Source organism: Struthio camelus, chromosome 2, assembly GCF_040807025.1.
Source record: "Struthio camelus isolate bStrCam1 chromosome 2, bStrCam1.hap1, whole genome shotgun sequence".
NCBI classification, from domain to species: Eukaryota; Metazoa; Chordata; class Aves; order Struthioniformes; family Struthionidae; genus Struthio; species Struthio camelus.
The window spans coordinates 97,651,543-97,670,377 of NC_090943.1; the positions used below are offsets into that span (position 1 = coordinate 97,651,543).

Sequence of the window (18,835 nt, forward strand, 5' to 3'; positions counted from 1 at the left end):
TAGACAGCATGGTTACACTGGTATTCTGCATCAATTTAATTAGCTTTGATGTAGCTCTTTGAGGTGCATTTAACCAAGATTCTCAACCATTTCTTTTCCTGCAGGATAGTTGTTGTCAGTAAGAAAGGGATTTCTCCATCTATACCAAAGTTTTCTCTTTAGGGACATAATGCAAGAAATGACAAAGAAAGTATTTTGACTTTTTATTCCTGCTTCTTTCATAATTCATAGTAACCTTCTACATCCATTGCATGGTTGCAATTGAAAAAGACCAAGAATTGTAACGTTGCAGTGAAATAAAAGCATATGTATCAAATAATCATAGAAAGAATGACATTACGTTTCTATAAAAACTTTTTTGATTTTTAGAAAGCACGTGCAGCGATCTGGAGAATAAAGTTTGAGGGCAAAGACACCCCCTCTGACAAGACTGATGAGCATCTCGGGGATGAATAAGACTGCCATTCCAGAATCCTGAATTTGCTATAGCCTAATGATATGCCATGTACAACCACAAACGCTGCTAAAATAAAGGAATTAGCAAGCATAACATCAGCCTTCGTCCGAGCTCTGTTCAACAAGCTAGATATATGAAAAGTCACATTAGTAACTGCTTGACCACTCTTCCATCAGGAACAGTATGGAATATGTGAAACTATCTTAATCCCACAGGCACACTTATTTAAAGGGTTCTTACTTAAGGGATTTGAGTGGATATTTTTGTGAGCAGGTACTGTAAGTACAAAAAGTGTGAATTTTCTTAATGTGGAATGAAAACGTCAATCCAATGATCTGTTATACAACATTTGTACAAAAGCTTTAAAACTGTTTATCGCTTCCTAGCATTAGCAGAAGTTTGTTATCTAAGTGTAAATAAAATTTTGCTTCCCATCAGTATCAATAAAATTATCAAGGCATAATACACAAAAGGAAAATACATAAAAACCTGTAGTTATTTCAAGTCTTATAATATGAGTCTGCTGAGGTCATTACCCACAAGGTCAGAGCACATACAATTTTATGAAGAATGGCAGCACCGAAGAGGAGAACCTTGCTTCCCAGAGGAAATTCAGTTCTACTTTACTATTATATTTTTCCATGTAAATTAGAGTTATATTATCAAAGTCAAAGCTGTGATTTCCCTCTTCCTGTAACCTCTGTTAGAAAATGAAAAGGCAGCATGAAAGAAAGCAGACTGACACTAGAACAAATTAATTATGATGCTCTGACATGGGGGATCGGATTGTTTTATTATATTAATGATAATATAGATTCATTTTAAAGAATCCAACTGGTGCTACTTCATGGAGGCTACAGAAGCAAGAATAATATTCCGTTAAAAGGAGAAATTATTTCCAAGGTCAGGAATGAACTAAGCATGGCATTATTTGACAGGAACATTTTCATAGAGTTCCCGTGACTTGAAATCATGTTTGATAGCTGCTGTCAAGTCAAGCTGCTGTCATAAATGCTGGTTTCATTATCACCCTGACATAGCCCACAACTATCAGCTAGTCCATCCCCTGAGAAAGACACAATATTATATAGCCAATTTATTCTATATGCCCCCCGAAAAAAGGTCAAGGTAAGGACAAATATCTGCATTACAGAACTCTACTGAGAGGTGTCTGCAGAGGGCAACTTAAGTGAGCAAGATGATTGCCTTCCTCTGAAAAGCAAAAAATGTAACATGAACGGGCGTCTTCTGCAAAGACTACAAAGAGAAAGACTGTAATTCTGTAGTTAGAAAGACTACAAGTACTCCTACCTTTATTTTTTTCAAAATAACTTGAATAGACATCATTGGCAAGATATAAATTCATGTTTTCTACACCAATTTCTACACCAATCCTCTGATTAACAATGTTTTTCTCTGCCAGTGCTCAAGAGTGATTTCAGAAATCAACACACTTTCCCACTGCAAATCAAAAAGGCCTGCTGATCCTGTAAGATTCTACATTGAGCTCTTCAAATGTCCATAAACCTTTTATACCACAAGAGGTTTTTGTTTTGTTTTGTTTTTTTAAATACTTGCCAAGGGTTCTTTCAACCCACTTCAGGTGAAAGAAAAGTCTGACAGCAAAAATTTTATTTCCCTTAAAGTCGAGCCTCTCCATAGCAGCATAAGAGTTGTGAACAGACTCCCAGGTCACAGCAAACACGGAGGCTGGATGGAAAGCTACTTCGAATCACGTGCAGCCCAGAACTGAGCAGGCAGTTTGCTGCCCAGCGGCAATTCATGCTGTTACCATCATACTACCTGGCAAAAAAACAGTTTGCCAATCTGATACGCAACGTTCATTTCTAGTTACGGAAGCTTTAAAAGTAGCGGCCGCTAGTTCTTCACATACCTCTCAGAGGAGACCACCAGGATTATATAGAATTAGAACGGTATACATGATACTAAAATTCAGTGCTTCAGAGCAGGTAATAATACTAAACCAGTAGAAACCTAGCAGCCGAAGTCTTGGGTCTCCAGAGATGGATACAACGTCCACCTATAAAAGAGTCGCTCCTGTCCTGGTCTAGCAGTGCTTTTCCGAGCACCAGTCCAGGGGCTGACTGCAACCATTCAAAGACTTCAAACACGGGCAATTTTAATTCCTTGCAGTTAGAGTGCTGTCCTTGATAGCAATGTACAACATGATAAGCATTAGAAGTCTCTAATCTTTAAATGATATTATTAAGCCTGATTCTATTAAGTTATTAATCACAGTCTTGTATCTATACTTACGCTTTTTACAAAAATATACTTACAAACGTTTATGTTCATGTCTTCAAAGCAGACATTTATCAGCACTGACATAATCAAAAAGAAAAAAATGCTAGAACTCAAAGCTCAGTAGATTAAAACATTAAGTTTTCTGTTTTAAAATAAACATAAATGGGAAAGCAATAGCTGCTATTTGGGAACATTTAATAGTTTTTTTAATAGCACTCATGATAGACATTTAACAAAGTTCAATTAAAAAAAGAGGAAAAAAGCAACAACTGCTCTGGAGAGTTGTGCAGTTCCACAGCTGCTTCACTGCACACCTTAACATCTCCATCTGACATGGCATGGGTCTCTCCTTCCTTCTAGCAGTTCTCTTACACTGTATCCTGTCTGAACCCCCTCAGCTTCTGATAGCAACAACACACTGAGGAAACTAGTGCTTCTTTAAAATTCAGCAGCACAGAAATGCCATTTTAAAAAGTGATACAAAAAAAAAAAAAAAGGTTAGTGGCTCTTTCTGTACTGATACCAATCTATTGTACAAGTAGTAGTCTTAAACCCAAAATACTTTACTGAACAAACCATTCACTAGTTCTCTTCGCTTCTCCTAGCTATTATGTTATCAGGTTATCTGAGTTGAGCTTGAACTAACTGCTTCATATCCAAGCTCTTCAGCCAGAGGGCCAAGGCGGGAGAACGGACAATAAATTGGCAACAATAAGTCATTACTCAGTGGCCTGCACTTACCCAGGGGATGGGCACAGAAAGGCAGCAGTTCACTACATCCACAGGCATCAATATTCTGGATGTAGAGGGCACTCAGGGCCACAGGCACGCTCCTAGTCACCACACACATCGCACCACCCCAGCTTCCCCCTTCACTACGTTTGAATACACTCCCGTGCGCCCTCTTATACAAGAGGGATCTCAGGAGCTCATGGAAAACAAGAGGAACACCAGAACTCCATTAATGCCGAGGGAGCTACTTGGAATGAAGTATTACATGCACGTGTCTTCTCAGGACAAGGAACCAGACTACAAAGCAAATGAGAACTATGAGCTAATGAGCATGTAATCAGTGCTGAAGGACACATTGTGCAGTCTATGACTTTTTTAATGCTTGCATTTTATAGCTTTTGCAAATTAACACTTGGCAGGCTGGTGGGATTCTGAGTCATCTCAGGCATAATATAAAATGCATTCAAATGTCAAACAACTAAGTATGAGTTCCAATTTTTAAGAGTCATTTTTAATGACAAAACAGAAGAAATCACAATCCTAATATGTCCATTCTTGAATATATCAAAACGTAACATTTTATTCAATAAGTAAAATGTAGAATTAATAAAGCCCAAATGCAAAGTGGCATAATAAACTCTCAAATCAGGTAATCTATGTGGATATTGTAAATTCCTATGATTAAGATTGATTTTATAGACAATAAAAAAGAAATATTTTGTAACAGAATTAAAAACCTGAAGAATTCAAAAGAATGAAAAAATCCAAACACAGTATTTTTAAATTAATTAATGACAAAATACTTCTGATCTTTACTATATTTTCCCTTGATGCACAAGACAACCTGTGGAGCCGCAAGAAGTTATTCAACTGTGAGGAAAGAAAGAAAAGCACTGCTGAATCGAAACTTACCCTGTTATTTGTTTTTCACATTGTTAGATGGGATGTAACGCCTCCAGCATCTTCCCATCTGGTGTAACTGCAGGCTTCCCCCCCCCCCGAAGTAAGCACTCCAGTCTGCCTCCCTCCCCATACCCTTCATTCCTTTAGCTTCCTCTTCCAGATCTAATAATTGCATAGCCACAAAGGAAGAAATTCCAGCAAGCTCATCTGGCAGAAAACTTAGTCAATCTCCCCCAACCTCCAAAAAAAGAAAGAACAGTTTCAATCAGACCAGTTTACCGACCTTCTTTTGCCCCCCTCCCCCCCCAACAATTACTAGATCTCAGGTGAAAGAAACAGAGGAAACATATGAATGGGTATAGAAACAAAATGGAAACCCACTCCTTTTCGTGGAAGCTGCAGTTACACCAGAGAGTGTCCAGTCACATGCTCAGCTAAAACTGACCTTAACTTGATCTTGCCCCTGAAAAGGATGGTCCCAGCTTCTCCCTTGTGCCAGACCAGCACTGCTGCAGTCAGATGAGCTGCTAGGTCTAGGAGCTGATCAGAACCCTAATCCTACAGTGACAAAAAAATAAACAACTCTTTTTCAGCTGGATCAGGTCTGTTAGCCAGCTAACCATCGAGGTAATGAATTCCACTAATAGCATAAAAGAGGGTGATAACGTGTTGAGCGGGCAAGGGGAGGAGGGGTATACCCCTTCCAGCAGCAGCACAAACCTAAACTGGTTTCAGTGCAGAGTTGAGGACCTGATTTATCCAACTGCCTGGGAGCTGAGGTAAGCTGGGAGAGGAGCTCCATCTAGTGAGATTAACAGGGACAGATACACATACTTGCGCTCAAAAACTTACCCATGTCCTACTGCAATGCATGAGCATCCAGGCAGATGTGATACTTTGCTGTGTTTTGCTGGGGTTTATGTTTCCAGCATCCATCCACTCTGAGGAGATCATTTCATATCATTCTTTTTTCTTCTAACAGTTCAAGGGATAAAAAAAGGAACCATGCTGTGTTAGGTTGTTTTGTTTTGTTTTGTTTTTTGCAGCACCACTTTTGCAGTCATGGAAGCCAAGCTCTCTTTTTAGGTATACTATGATGTAATCAGGATCAAATCATTTTATTTCACTGTATGTTTTTCTCTTCCCTCATCTTACACTGAAAGCATCTGGAAAGCTATTGCCATATGAATGTACAATACCTGCACATGCAACATTTGTCCCCTAACCCCTCTCCTCATCCATTATAAATAAACATCAGATAATTGATTTCAAAACTAAACCTATTACATACACTACATACCCCAGACATTTGCATTTTTAAATGACTTGAAACACACAAGTTCTGCAGGATTTTTTCAAATGTATGTGAAAACTTCAGCTGGCATACACAAATATATAATAGCATATATACTATAGACTATTTTCCAGAATAACATGTAACGTAGAAAGGCAAAATGCACCAGTCCTCAGCTCTGTTTTCACAGGGTGTAAACAAAGGCAGAGCCAGCTAACAGAATACTTCTAAGTATGAAAATGAACAAATCTTTCTGAATGCAGCTTAAGTCCTAAAAAACTATAATGGCGAAACAGTTACGTAAGTAAAAGACTGAATAAAATTGATTAAACATCTATAAACAATACTCATACTAGCCTTGACAGAGGAACACGAAGTACAAAACCAGGTAGTCTCAGAAGAAAAGAGAAGTCGATATCTAGTAGCACTTCCAAAAAAGCTGTTTCCAACTGCCCTGAGCTGTTTGAATTTATTTTCAAGACTGTTTTTCTGAGGTCAGGAGTGGGATCTGTGCCAAAGAATATGATCTCTTTGGCTACTCAAAAGGTAATATTTAGTTTGGTAAGCATCAGAAAAGTTTAAGGAGGGAATGTTTTTTGGCTTTTTGCAGGTTAATACCAGGACAAGTTCCAGATTACTGAGACTAAATTACAAGAGAAGAAAGTGATGTGCAAGTACCTCAAGATTATAAAGAAGTTTAACATGTATTATCACACATTAATTTTGAAGAGCACTCAGTGTTCCAACCAGAAGCACATAAACTAGAAAGATTCCAGATGTTCATCCACATCAACTTATACAGAATTTAATCAGAATTCCAGAGAAGGAAGAGACCATCTTATCTCACTGCTAACTGCATTCAGAATTTCCTCTTGCACACAAACAACTTCTGCAGGATGGCCTCGCTGCGTATCTTTGGCATCAGGGAGGTCCACAACACGAGAAACGGACTTTCAGACTGCTTTGAGAACGTGGTAAGATAATCAAGTATATGCGTCCCTGCACAAATGAAAAAGGACTCCCAGGGCTTTTCTACGCAAAGAAGCAACTCTGCGTTAGTTGAGGGTACGAACTTACAGCATACTAGCTCCTTTGGCATACAATGAGTTGACTACTCCGGGACAGTGAACTACTTCACATTTGGCACAAGTCAGGAATATCCAAACCAGGAGCCAGTGGGGAGTGATGGGTGTCATGTACACCCTATCTTATTCCACGGTAATTTCTCTGTGAAGACAAACTCAGTATTAGGAAAAGAGAAACCTCAAGGTGTCTATAGATCTAAACAATTTAACTTATAGTCTACATTTTTGCAGGTTTCTGGGAGAGAACACACTCCTACTCCACAGTTTGTAGACAGAAAGCTCATTTACACAGGGACCGTTAAGCCACTGACTTAAATCTTGCCAAATCCTGCTGGGAACACTGGAGACGTTACCCCTTACTGCTGACCGCCTCGCTTTCTGCCAAAGGTGGCCACTGCCGCAGCAGCACAGTAAGCAACGTTCACGCCTCAGCCACTCCAGTTCACAGTCCACCACATTCGCTTTCTCCAAATATAAAAGCCCATGTTATACCCCATCTGTGAAACACCTCAGCTGCACAGCAAGTATATATGTTGCTCCGCCACTCTTTGTCCAGCAGCCAGACATTTCTGGGAGAGGCGCAGAACAGAGAACTGGGTATTATAACCTTGCCAATCACGCTACCAAGATTTAGCAGGGCTTATTAGCCAGAGCCTTCAGGAAGATTAATTTGAATAAGCTTTTAAAATGGATTATTAAACCATAATTAGAATTAAAAAGTGTCTCTAAGATGCTTTTGTTTAACTTATGTTAGAAGTCAACTAAACAAACAAACGTCACTTCTCAATAAAAGTATCCATAACAGATTTGAATGTCATTTAATTAGTATGTGTTAGAACTTAGCTCAAATTCATCTTGCAGAGTGTCCATGCAGTTCATTTGGAATAATATTTCTGAACGTTCCCGTGTACGCAAGCCCGAAGATTTCTATTCATTCCCTCTGAGGCTTGAAAACGCAGTGAAGAGAGGACTGTGTTTAACACTGGACAAGAAGGTAGCTGGGAAGAAGAGCGAAGTGAATGCATTCCAAGCTGGTATTTTTGTAAGGCACTTACAAAAATGACAAAAATTATTATGCTCCTTAGCTCATTTTTCAGCTAAATTACTTAAACAGATGGAAAGCCAAGATATGTGACCTGCTGTGCCAAGTAAGGTCACGCATCTTTTTATAGAGAGTGTGAAAGTGAGACACTACTCTGAAAAGAAAAACTCTTGGTAAGAACTCACGGTGAACACATTTACTAAAGGATAATTACAAAGGAAGTTATGCACACACAACACTTACTCTAACAGCGGTCAGATTTCTGGGAAAAAAAGGACATTATACCACCCTGAAATTATTTGAGCATTCTATTGCTGAAAGTGTACCCTGCACACCAAAGTCGTCTTCTTTGGTAATTCTACTGTCAGTTATACACACATACACACAAATAATTAGATATCTAAACATTTTAAAGGAAAAAAAAATGACATAGCTAAATCGTTGTTTCAAGGAGAACCGTGACATTTGTTCTTAATGAGTCACTACTTTATAGTTAATGCTAGATCCTGCCTTATTTTTCAGTATCTGCATTCCCTCCCAGCAAAGCTCAGAGCAGATGAGACACAGCTATATAGGCTTAAAGTTACAAAGAGAAGTGGCATGTATACATGTCAGAAGTGATAGCTATAAACCTCTAGGCAATTAAATCGCTCAACCTGCATACTCCCCTAGCTGACTTCAATCACGGGATACACTGGCTTCTAGTTTATGCTATGGGCAAAAGGCCTTACCAGAAGAGCTTCACTGAAAGCTCATTTAACCCCATGAGAAGACTTTTAGCAGGCTTTAGGATGGTTCTTGCATCCAGTTTTAAATTAAAATTGAGGAAATTTTTAATCTTAAGTATGCATTTACTTTTCAACACCAAAGTATGAAGTTTTTACAAAGCAAGCAGATCTGACAACACTATATAGTAATTATCTATAAAGTTTTAACATTTCTTACAGAGATACCAGCTATGTTACACTACTAGTTAAGTCTACGCTCCTGTATACATCTGCACATAGCTTTAGGTATGTGAATATTCCCTCTGAACTTGGGTAGACAAATCAGGTAACTATTTTCATAGTTATTTATAGCACTGGGATTTCAGGATCCATTTCTGAGAGATGATAGGCAACTATTCTTGTCACTTCAAACAGAACATTCATGTTACAGAGCCCACGTGTGATCAAGGATCCTGTAATAATGCTGCAGTCCATCACCAAAAAGGCTAATTCTCATCAATAATAAAAACTACTTTACATAGTGGGTATAAGGATCTCCTTCAAGGACTGAGTTTCCAAGGAGCCTTATCTGACAAAAGGAAGCGGCAAGCGTAACGTGTTAATGTACTCGTGCTAACTTAAAGCAGTTTAAAAACAAAGCAACGCAAGCCTTGCTACTTGGCAACAACCACAGTACGAGTCTTTTAAGAACCAAATGTCAAAGAAAAAATAAGAGTAAATTAGAAACAGACATCAAATTTTTTGAAATATTTGTTCAATCTTGTATTTCCAAAAATAAAATCCATCAGAATTAGCCAAGCTAAAAATGTCAAATTTCTCGTTATTTTTATATAAAGCAAACTCTTTCCCTAGCTTTATTTAAAATTTGGAAAAGTATATGATTTTAGATTTTAATAATCAAAACCAGGCAAAGGATTTTCCCACAAGCTTTCCAGGAAAGTCAACCTCTGGACTAAAGCCAAACAAAAAATTTCAGCAGGAAAGGAGACTACTTCATTAAGTTACAAGCACGCAAAGATCACATTCAGAGGCAAAACCATGCTGAAAATTCTTACGTAACTTTAAATTTAGTGACTCGCTACAGACTACTACCGTGCCATGTATTTCAAATAAACCCAACTGAATTCAGGGTACAGGCATTATGCAGGCTATCATATTGCGTGCTATCTACTTTTGTAGACCTTTTTTCTATATTAAACTTTAATATTAAGAACAAACACTCAAAAACAGTTGGAACATGTTCAAAACCACAAAGACACTTCTGTCCATACAATGACACACTTTCTTTTTTCCAAAAAAGCTCTAGATAGTTTCTAAGAAGCACAGTAAGATTTAGCTAAAGGTCACAGTTTACATTTTTGCCAAAATTAGAAGATTTTAGTATAAGATAACTACTTGAGGAATCTACAATATTTGTTATGCAGTTTCATAGGCTACATTTCTTAAAAGCTGCAGCAATATAACAAACACCTGCAATAGCAAAAGTTCTGCAAGCAGGAAAAAAAAAAGAGCTTGAAGTGTCTTTTCAAATGATTTTTCAAATGAAGTGAGTGATATCTGAAGCACTGGAAAAACCTTTGTAGAATATCATCAAAAACAAGACCCATTTTATGAATTTTTAAATCCTTTAAAAATGATTGAGAGTGATATACACCTCAGATACCGAATCATTCACAAGATTTACAGGACAGTTGTTCAATACAGGGCTTAAAAAATTCAGCTTAACAGACACTTTGAACACATAACAGTTTTCAGGTTAATTTTGCATTTCAAGATCTTTCTTAAGATCTGCTTACAGTGTACCTAAAAGTATGGAAGGGGGACATAGGAGACATTAGACTTGTGAATATTTTACTAGCACTGACAACTCTTTGCCTTAAACGATAGGACACCAACAGTAACAGTTGTTTGGTTGTTTTTTGTTGAAAATCCTTAAAAGCACAATTGATATATGCTCTTCAGTCACTCTCAGAGATTGAAACAAATAGTTTTGTCACATTTTTGCCAGCAAAACATTCACAATAAAATACATACAGGTTCACATACATAGGAAGCAATATCTGGAAGTGAAAAGTCGTCCAGTGCGGTAGCTTTCATTGGATATATGTACATATAATATACGTATGGTTACCTGTCCTTCAGCTTTCTGCCACAGCTCATAACCTGGTATAGCAAGGAAAACAAAAATTGGTGTTGTTTCATTTTAACACGTCAAGCTGTAAAGTATAGTGGGGCTGCTACTTCGTAAACAGCAGAACCACGCTGGGAGCAGAAGCAGGTATCACTGCAATCATCTACAGATAAACCAACCCTGTTCGTGACGAGGAGTCCTGTGGCATTGCATAGTTTGACCAGTTTGCTTTGCTCTTTTCTACTGACTCGTACGAAAGATGTTGTGAATTTCCATTTTCCCTTCTCTAGGTAGTGGACAGAAGCCAGCAGACTTGCAGTCTGTCCTCAGTTCTGGTATTAAGTGACAATCAAATCACACTATTCCTCATTTTCCTAAACTATAAAATGAAAAAAGGTGTGTGTGGGGGGGGGGAATCTCTCAACTTTACACGAGTAGCTATCCTAAATTTGTGGTCTTGGAGGTTGTTTCACTTAGATATATAAACTTGTGGGAAAGTCCAGTATTCCATTAATAGAAATGTATTTATTTATAATAAATGTACATGGGGCTGAAGAGGATGGGCTAGTAAAAAAGGGAAGACAAAAGAAATTAAAAAAGAAAACATTTCCCAAGTAGTTAATGACCTATTCTGTCAATCAGTATTTAAACCGGTTTTTATTTTTATATATATCTTTTTTTTTTTTGTATACATTATAAATAGAGAGATTAATATTGACTAGCTGGCTTGTAAATTTTCTGAAAAAGGTTCAAACTACTATACACCAATGTACCTTTTTATGTGACGTATTCCTGGAAAGTCTATTTGTAATGTCCACATTCAGCAATGGTATCACTCATCCTCATGCAATCAGGTGCTCAAATTCTGCCTTCTGTGACATCCATGCCATAATTTTGACTTGTATTGAGGTTGCAGTAACCACCATGTTTTACACAGCAGTCTAGCTTTTGGAATTGAGTAAAATGCTGTCTTGATACTGTCTGCAAGGCAAATAGTCTGATAGTACTGATTTGCATAAAAGTAGGTGGATACTTCCTTGTTCAGGTATTTGGACCACAGAAGGTCAGCCCATCTCCGCAGGAAGTAATTAAAAAAATATATAGGATTCCACTAAGCATTTTAAGAACTTACATAGCTTCCGCTCATTAGGCATCACATAGCATTTCCTTTTTTTGACTAAGCTTCAGAATATCTCCATAACTATTATCTCCATATCATACATACAAAACCAAGAGAAAGAAGTCTTTACCACTTTGTCTTTGATGAACAAAGAAGTGACTATCAGATGACAATACATGACAATGTATTGTCAACACATGACAATAAATTTGTCTTCCAGTTCCTTTCTCAAAATCTCTTTCCACTTTTTTTTTTTTTTTTTTTTTGAAAGAAGCATACTGAAGTAGTAAACTACAATTCGGTATAGCACATTTAACTCTTGAACAAGTGTTTTCTAAAATCCACCAAAAGAAGTAAATATACTACTTTGTATTAAAAGGAAATAAGATTTCAGAATCTATTTCTGTTATGGTCATGAGAAAAACAGACTAGAGCTATAAAAATGCCTTTTTGTTTAAAGGAGCCACAATATTGGCACAGGCTACAACCTTCTCTTCTGCACAGAAAACTAAAAAAGGTAGGACAGCTGCTCCAGTTCAGTGAATTTAAATCAGCATATTGCTCCACAAGGCATGGCTGAAGTCCTAGGAATAAAATTAGGGATAACTCAAATTCTGCAGGACAGACTGCAGATTTTCCACCAGACAGCCAGTCTTAACCTTCCTCCCTCTAGCATAGCACAGTAGCCCTAACCACTCCCCTGCCAGCATCTTCACGTCTTTGTATCATGTCAAAACACTCAATAACCTCAAATTTCATTTGTTTGTTATGAGAGAAATCTTCCTCAATGTAAGACATGAGGTGGACTCTTATCTTACCTCCTAATGTTCCTGTAAACCAGACTGCTTTAACTGGTAATTACTGAGACGAAGTCTTCATTTTACCTCTATTAAGGAAAAAATCTTTGCATCAGTCTCCACAGCTGCTAGTCAGGAATGCTTAATTTCATAGCTTTCAAATTTTTCCACCTCAGGACCTTGTCTGAATGCCCTATATAACAGCACATTTCAAAATGATGGGTTGTTCAGCCACTGGAGGAAGCAGAAACTGCTTTGGTTCTCTCTGTTAGCCTAAACGGACCCTTCCTTTTACTCTCGTTCTTAATCATTATTGTATATGATGTGTCTTACAATTACGTAATCGATGCTTTCTAGCACACCAAAGCAATTCTATCATGTTTCAAACCTTAAAGGCGAAAAATCAGTTGAAATTTAGCTGGAAAAGTGATAAATGAAGAAGAAATATGGTGAAGAAATACAGTGACAGAAGGGATGATCGCAGACTTTTTACCTTTGCATAACATTTAGAAACTAAATGAGGGCTGCAGCTCAGCAGAGACTTCAGAATATTTACCATACCTTTCCCCTTCATAGGACAAATATTGCTTTGAGTCTCACATTCATAATTAAGCCTTAAAACATATTTCTTCTCCAAAATAAAAATATTGCTAGCAAAAGCAATACCTCAGATAAAGTTTATCCCATTTGCTTCCACTTAAGTTGGTGTGACAATACATAAGCAAGTTTCTGTCAGTCCATTTCTAACCACTCAGATGTCAAATTTCTGTACATAATAAAAGTGAGGCATTTTCCCTCCACAGACCTCAATAATTTAAAATATGTCTTTCTAGGTTCTTACTATGCCGCACACGCACTGTGCCCCCTACAGATCCATTAATACAGAACAGGATCAATCCAAAAATTGACTTACAAAACAGTAAAACCTCTGGCCCATGCTAAACCCTGACAGCTCTCTACAGGCCTCCTGTAACTTCCCTGGGGGTCCTAGATCACGGTAGAGCCCGCTCTCACACTGTGGGGAAGCGAGATACAGAAATCTGCCTGAGGTCCAGCCACCAGGGAGGAAAATATGAGTTTCCTCTATATTTAAAGTTGTCTCTATTTCAGAATGTCATTACTAGAATTCTTTAAGAACTTTTTTTTACTTTAAAAGTCCTTCTCATCTTGACTTTACAAGGCTATTTATGTGCGTGCACATACAATAGTTTCCCTAAAGCTTTTAGTTCCGTCATACCAGAATTTCCACTAAAAAGGTCATCTGAACTAAATGCTTGTACCTTTTAGCCGCACAGAACAGCACTGTGGTTTCTTGCCTCTACTAAAAACATGTGTTACATCCATACTTCCAATCCTGCAAGTCCTGTTGAAGAGGAGAATCAGTCAAATCGTGCATTCTCCAACTTACATACAAATCCTGTACTGAACGTCAGGCTTGGACTGACAAAACTCATTACATATGACAAAAGCTATTGAACAAATTCAGAATCCAGTCACAGTCATGTAAACGACAGTCATGTAAATCTAGAATAACAGCACTGGAGCAAATGGAGTTGCAATGGTGTAAAGTCTAAAGCAACTAAGAGCAAAACCTGGCTGCCTGGCATTTATTTACTTCACTTCTCACTTCATTTGCTCACTTCTCTGAAGTCCTGGAAGGGTCAAACAATGAATAACTTCTAAAGGAAAAAGTTTAGAAATCTATTATAGGGAGGTGAAACAAGGATAAGTTATTTGCTTCCATGCTGAATTTTCTGGATTTTGTCAGTCTAAGCCAAGCCATGGATATTACTTCAATATGCCACAATATTTTCAGTGTGAAATTCCATTCATTTAAAAACAAGACATGATTCATAGAGAATTCATGTGGCAGGCCCTGGCGTTTTTAAGAAGCCTGAATACAACGTGCATGCTTAACCTTTAAACGATTTCAGTTAGGATTTAATTTTCAATATATTAAATGTGTTTCACCTTTGGGCTGTGACCACTTATAGACTTTAATATCTGTTCCTATATCTGGTTTATGTATTTCAGAATACATATTAAGGCCCCAAATCTGAAAAGTCAGGAGGTTATTCACAGTAGTAAGCTCTCCATGGCTTAGAAGCTGTTGTAGGGCTGCACGCACACCTCGCACGTGGCAAAGCACGGCTAGAGAAAAAGTATGCAGAAAACACTTTAAGACGCCTATTACATAGAGTATATGCTTAAATAAATGCTAGACAAAGAAATTAAAAGCTAAGCTAGGCTTTAAAATATTACTTTTTTTTTTAAAGCATGTAAAATGAAAACCCCACTGTGAACAAAGCTGCCGCGCCACTATACTTCTTAAGAAAGCAGAGCAAGCCCTCCAGCAAGCCTGCACTCACAAGCCACTTCATCTGCGAAGTTCCAGGAGCCGGAAGGCTTTGCTCGAAGCTACCGAAGCTGAGAAAAGTTCCCCTCTTTTGCACGAGACAACGCAATTAGCGCACGTGCCCCCAGCCAGCAATCACCGGCTGGGTGAGCAGAGAAGCAGGGCTGGAGGAGCCGGCCGGCCAGGCTCCTCGCCTGCCGCAGGTTTCCGCAGGTGCCCGCGGACGAGCCCGGGCCGCGCGGGGCGGTCGCGCCGCGGCACCGCGCCCGGCGGCGGCGGCGGCGGCACCGCGCCGGGCAGCGCCTCCCGCTGCCGCGGCGGCCCGGGCGGGGGGCGGCACGCCGCGCTTCGGCACACGCATCTCCGTCCTTACCTTTGCCCTCGCCTCGCAGGGCTGGGGCGGGCGGAGCCGCGGGGTTTTAAGCCTGGCGGCGGCTTCCTCCTGGACGCGGCGCCCAGGGCTCCGCTGGGACCGAGGTGGCCGGGGAAGCTGCTGGGAATCCCCCGTGCGCGCTCGCTCCTTCCTTCCTTCCTTCCCTCGCCTTTCTCCTCCCTCCTCGGGCATCTGCCTCCAGGCCGGGGAGGAGGCCAGCCCCCGGCGAGCCCGGGCGGAGAGCGGAGCAACCGGCGGCCCCGGGCAGAGCCGGGGGGGGTCCCTGCCGAGGCCGCTGCCGGCGGCGCACCCGGGCGCCTGCAACTCAAGGAGGCGCTGCCGCCGCCTCCTCTGCTTACAAAGGGCAAATTCATTTTACACTGCACGAGCGCAGCGGTGGAAGGGCTCGCTGCCTCGTGAGTCCCACAGCTACTGGATGGCTGCGGGGGTGGAGAAAGAGAAGGGGGAAAAAAATCGCACTCTGAAAAGAAAAGCTTCTTGTCTCCTGGAAAATTGTCAGTTTGCATCACTTCGTGTCGACAAATTTTTATTATTAAGACCACCTTAACTTATCAGACTGCTACTAAGTTTTTTCAGATTTTTCTTTTTTGGTTTTTTTTCTTAAACGCAGGTTGCACTCATTACATTGCAATCTATTTCTCCCAGCTCAGCAGCTGGCAACCCACGAGTTTCACATTCTAGCATAACTCAGTGAAGAGCTCTAAGTGCAAAATTGTCTCCTCACAAAGTAACAATACCCTTGGAAATGTTTTTTAAAACGTGTAACTGTAAACATGTAACAAAACCTATAGACCTGAGAAATAGAAATGTATAGCCTCAAGCCTTAAAGTGTGGATGAATAGACAGTGTTTCTTTTTCTTAAGTGCAAGTTACATAACATGTACATAGTTAACTGGCACATACACGCACTATTCATTGCAAAACTAAGTCAGAAGTACCAGGAGGCTAGTAACTGTGTGAGCATTCATCCTAGGTCAAATTCTGTCCTTGTAGTAGCTACACTAAGGAAACCATCCTGCTAAATGTTCTTGAACAGAGCCGCACGTGGAGCCTTGAGATGAAAACCCTTTTAGTGCCTGCCTCTTCAAAGCTCAAATGTCAGTAGAGAAATGCAGAAGAGTTTCCAGTGCTACTACTTGTGAGAGCTAAGTTTCATCAGTCCAGAGTTCCGAGGTGGTAGCTCTGAATACTTCATATACAATGCAACAGCTGCTTAAGCTTTGACTGTACAACATACAAGCGTAGATGTTTTTAAACACACAAAGCAGTCATTTCCAAACCCTGCAGAATGTGATGCAACTTAACTTCATAGTAGCTGGCACGTTAGCAGATATCCCAACACAGATCAAGTTTGACAAAGTTCAGTGTTGTCATTCACACATACATGGAAGATGTGCCTTCATGTACTATTTTGACTCATTATCTATATCTGATGTTTCTTATTACGTAAGAATTGAGCTGAATCTTTCCATATACTTATCTTGAAATATGACCCATAAAAGATTTCTAATACTGGGTGAAATTGCTCACATCAATTCATATCAACAACTCATTTCATGTTTGTGAGAATTCCTATTTACAACAACAACTAACTCTTAAGGGCTTCTTAAGGGCAAGAAACAGATGACGAGTTCAGATGATGCAACAGTCTGCTAGTCCACAAACACCTAGATATGAAACAAAAAGGGGGACAAAGGATGTTGTCTGAACTGAGCAGTACCCGCTTCGGAAACACTTTGCAAATCAACTGTCTTTGTCATTCAAAACAGATGTAAATTATCTGGTACAAGTATGCAGTGAGTATTTGGAGACATTAAGTATAATTGTTACTAATCATACTATAAATTAACTACACAGTGCTCAAATAGTTTTCAATTTTCTCCTGTTCTGCAAGTTGTGTTAATTAGCTCAATTATCAGTTCATCTCTTGATTTCTGCTTTCTGCTAGTGATTATATCAAATTTAGATTCAAAAGCCATATAATGCTTCTAATGTTAATAAAGATGTACTTAGCATTTATACAGGACTTTTCTCAGCATTTCGCAGACAAGCCATTTTGACATTTCCAGGAAATATGCAACCACATTACTGTTTTATAGACAGAGAAGCTAAAGTGTATGTATATATGTGTACATATATACATACACATGCATGACTCTCATGAGGGCACAAAGCAACATTACCTATATTATTAAAAAGCAGCATCACATAATTTGTTGCTGTGGCTTTTCACTTTGTGAATAAAACTCCTAATATGAGTTACTAGGTACTTATTTTGATGCCGGCCACTTTCTCTGCTATCTACAGACAATCTTCTATAATCTTACTCACAGCAGATCTGCTAGACTCTGCACTGGTGGCAGGATCCTGCAGTAATCAGTCAGTTTGAAAACAAAATAAATGCAGTCCTGGGGGACTTTGTACACTCTGTGAAGCCTACAATTCTATTCCTAAAGGCTTCTCAAAAACCACTGTATGCTTCATGCCGAAAGCCAACACACAGTGTTAGCTAAACCACAACTCCGAAATGACTGAAAATATGTTTGCATTAATTAACAGATGGTGGTGATCGTGTTTGAGGTAGCTTTGGCTGGTGCACTGTAGCACAGAATACCAGCATATAATGCATCCTGAAACATGCCAGCTTCTGTCTTTTACAGCTCCTTCAGAGCACTTTTCACTATTTAATTCTGTCGAGTTAAAACGCCTAAGAACACACCCTTTGATATTTCAGAGCGACCCTAGGGTACCTCCAAGATAACTGTTTCATCGAAATAGAGATAGCTATCAAAAATAAGTAAGCGAGCATCCTGTCTGAATATAGGGTCTATGGTAGTAAAAGAGCAGACTCTCCCTGGTGGAATAAGAAGAGCAGGCTACAGTGAGCAGCTCCCGCATTAATTCCGAGGCCCTCTTTGAACCATTCATCCCTTTCTAATTGAGCCTTCCTCCAGAATCAACGTTTTTATTTTAAGTTGCATTTAGTACCACTCACTAGACTAATCTAAGATGTAAACACCTTAGATTATACAAACATTTTACAATAATCTAATTATCTTATTTAGGTCTTTCAAATCTCAGCTGAAGCTGAGAAATGAAGTTAACTGCATCAGGGTGTGTAGAGAGAAGACAGCAAGACAGAAGCATCAATACAGGGCAAGATCCCAAAACAGTGTATTGTTAATGTGCATTCCTAGTAATAGTAGAAATGATAAGATAAACCAGATTCAGTCTCTTTTCTTGAATCCAGTAATTTCCCTTTAATACATATCTGATTTTTTTTTAATTCTGAATTTGCCCCCTCCTTCTCTCAACCCCTAGCATTGTGAATTTTTTCTAAAAGCCTCCATATTGTCTCAGTTTTGTTTCGGAAATGGAACAACTGATTATCAAAATTTTTAACAATTTTAATTGAAACCGTTCCACAAATTTGAAAAAGTACCATTAAGAACAGATAGAGAAGGTTCCAAAAACAGAATCAAGAAAGGTTAGTTGTCATTCTTGCTGAAGTTCCACGAAAAGAAACCTGAG

The 18,835-nt window shown here is 39.1% G+C and overlaps 1 protein-coding gene across 6 annotated transcripts in view; it reads right to left on the reverse strand.

Annotated features, from left to right (window-relative positions):
* Positions 1-15,630, reverse strand: part of RNF144B (ring finger protein 144B) — a 99,502-nt gene extending 83,872 nt beyond the window's left edge. For 4 of the 6 annotated variants that reach the window (XR_011139038.1, XR_011139036.1, XR_011139037.1 and 1 more), the window contains exon 1: positions 15,284-15,630. Coding sequence is in view for 1 of the 6 variants with exons in the window: in XM_068931701.1 (XP_068787802.1) it covers positions 15,284-15,475 (192 nt within the window). In the remaining 5 variants the exon portion in view is untranslated. Of the gene's footprint in view, positions 1-4,802; positions 4,916-5,209; positions 5,333-6,728; positions 7,735-10,637; positions 10,670-15,283 lie in introns of those variants that run through there. The other 2 variants (XM_068931704.1, XM_068931702.1) reach the window with 2 other exon arrangements.
* Between the last annotated feature and the right edge of the window lie 3,205 nt (positions 15,631-18,835).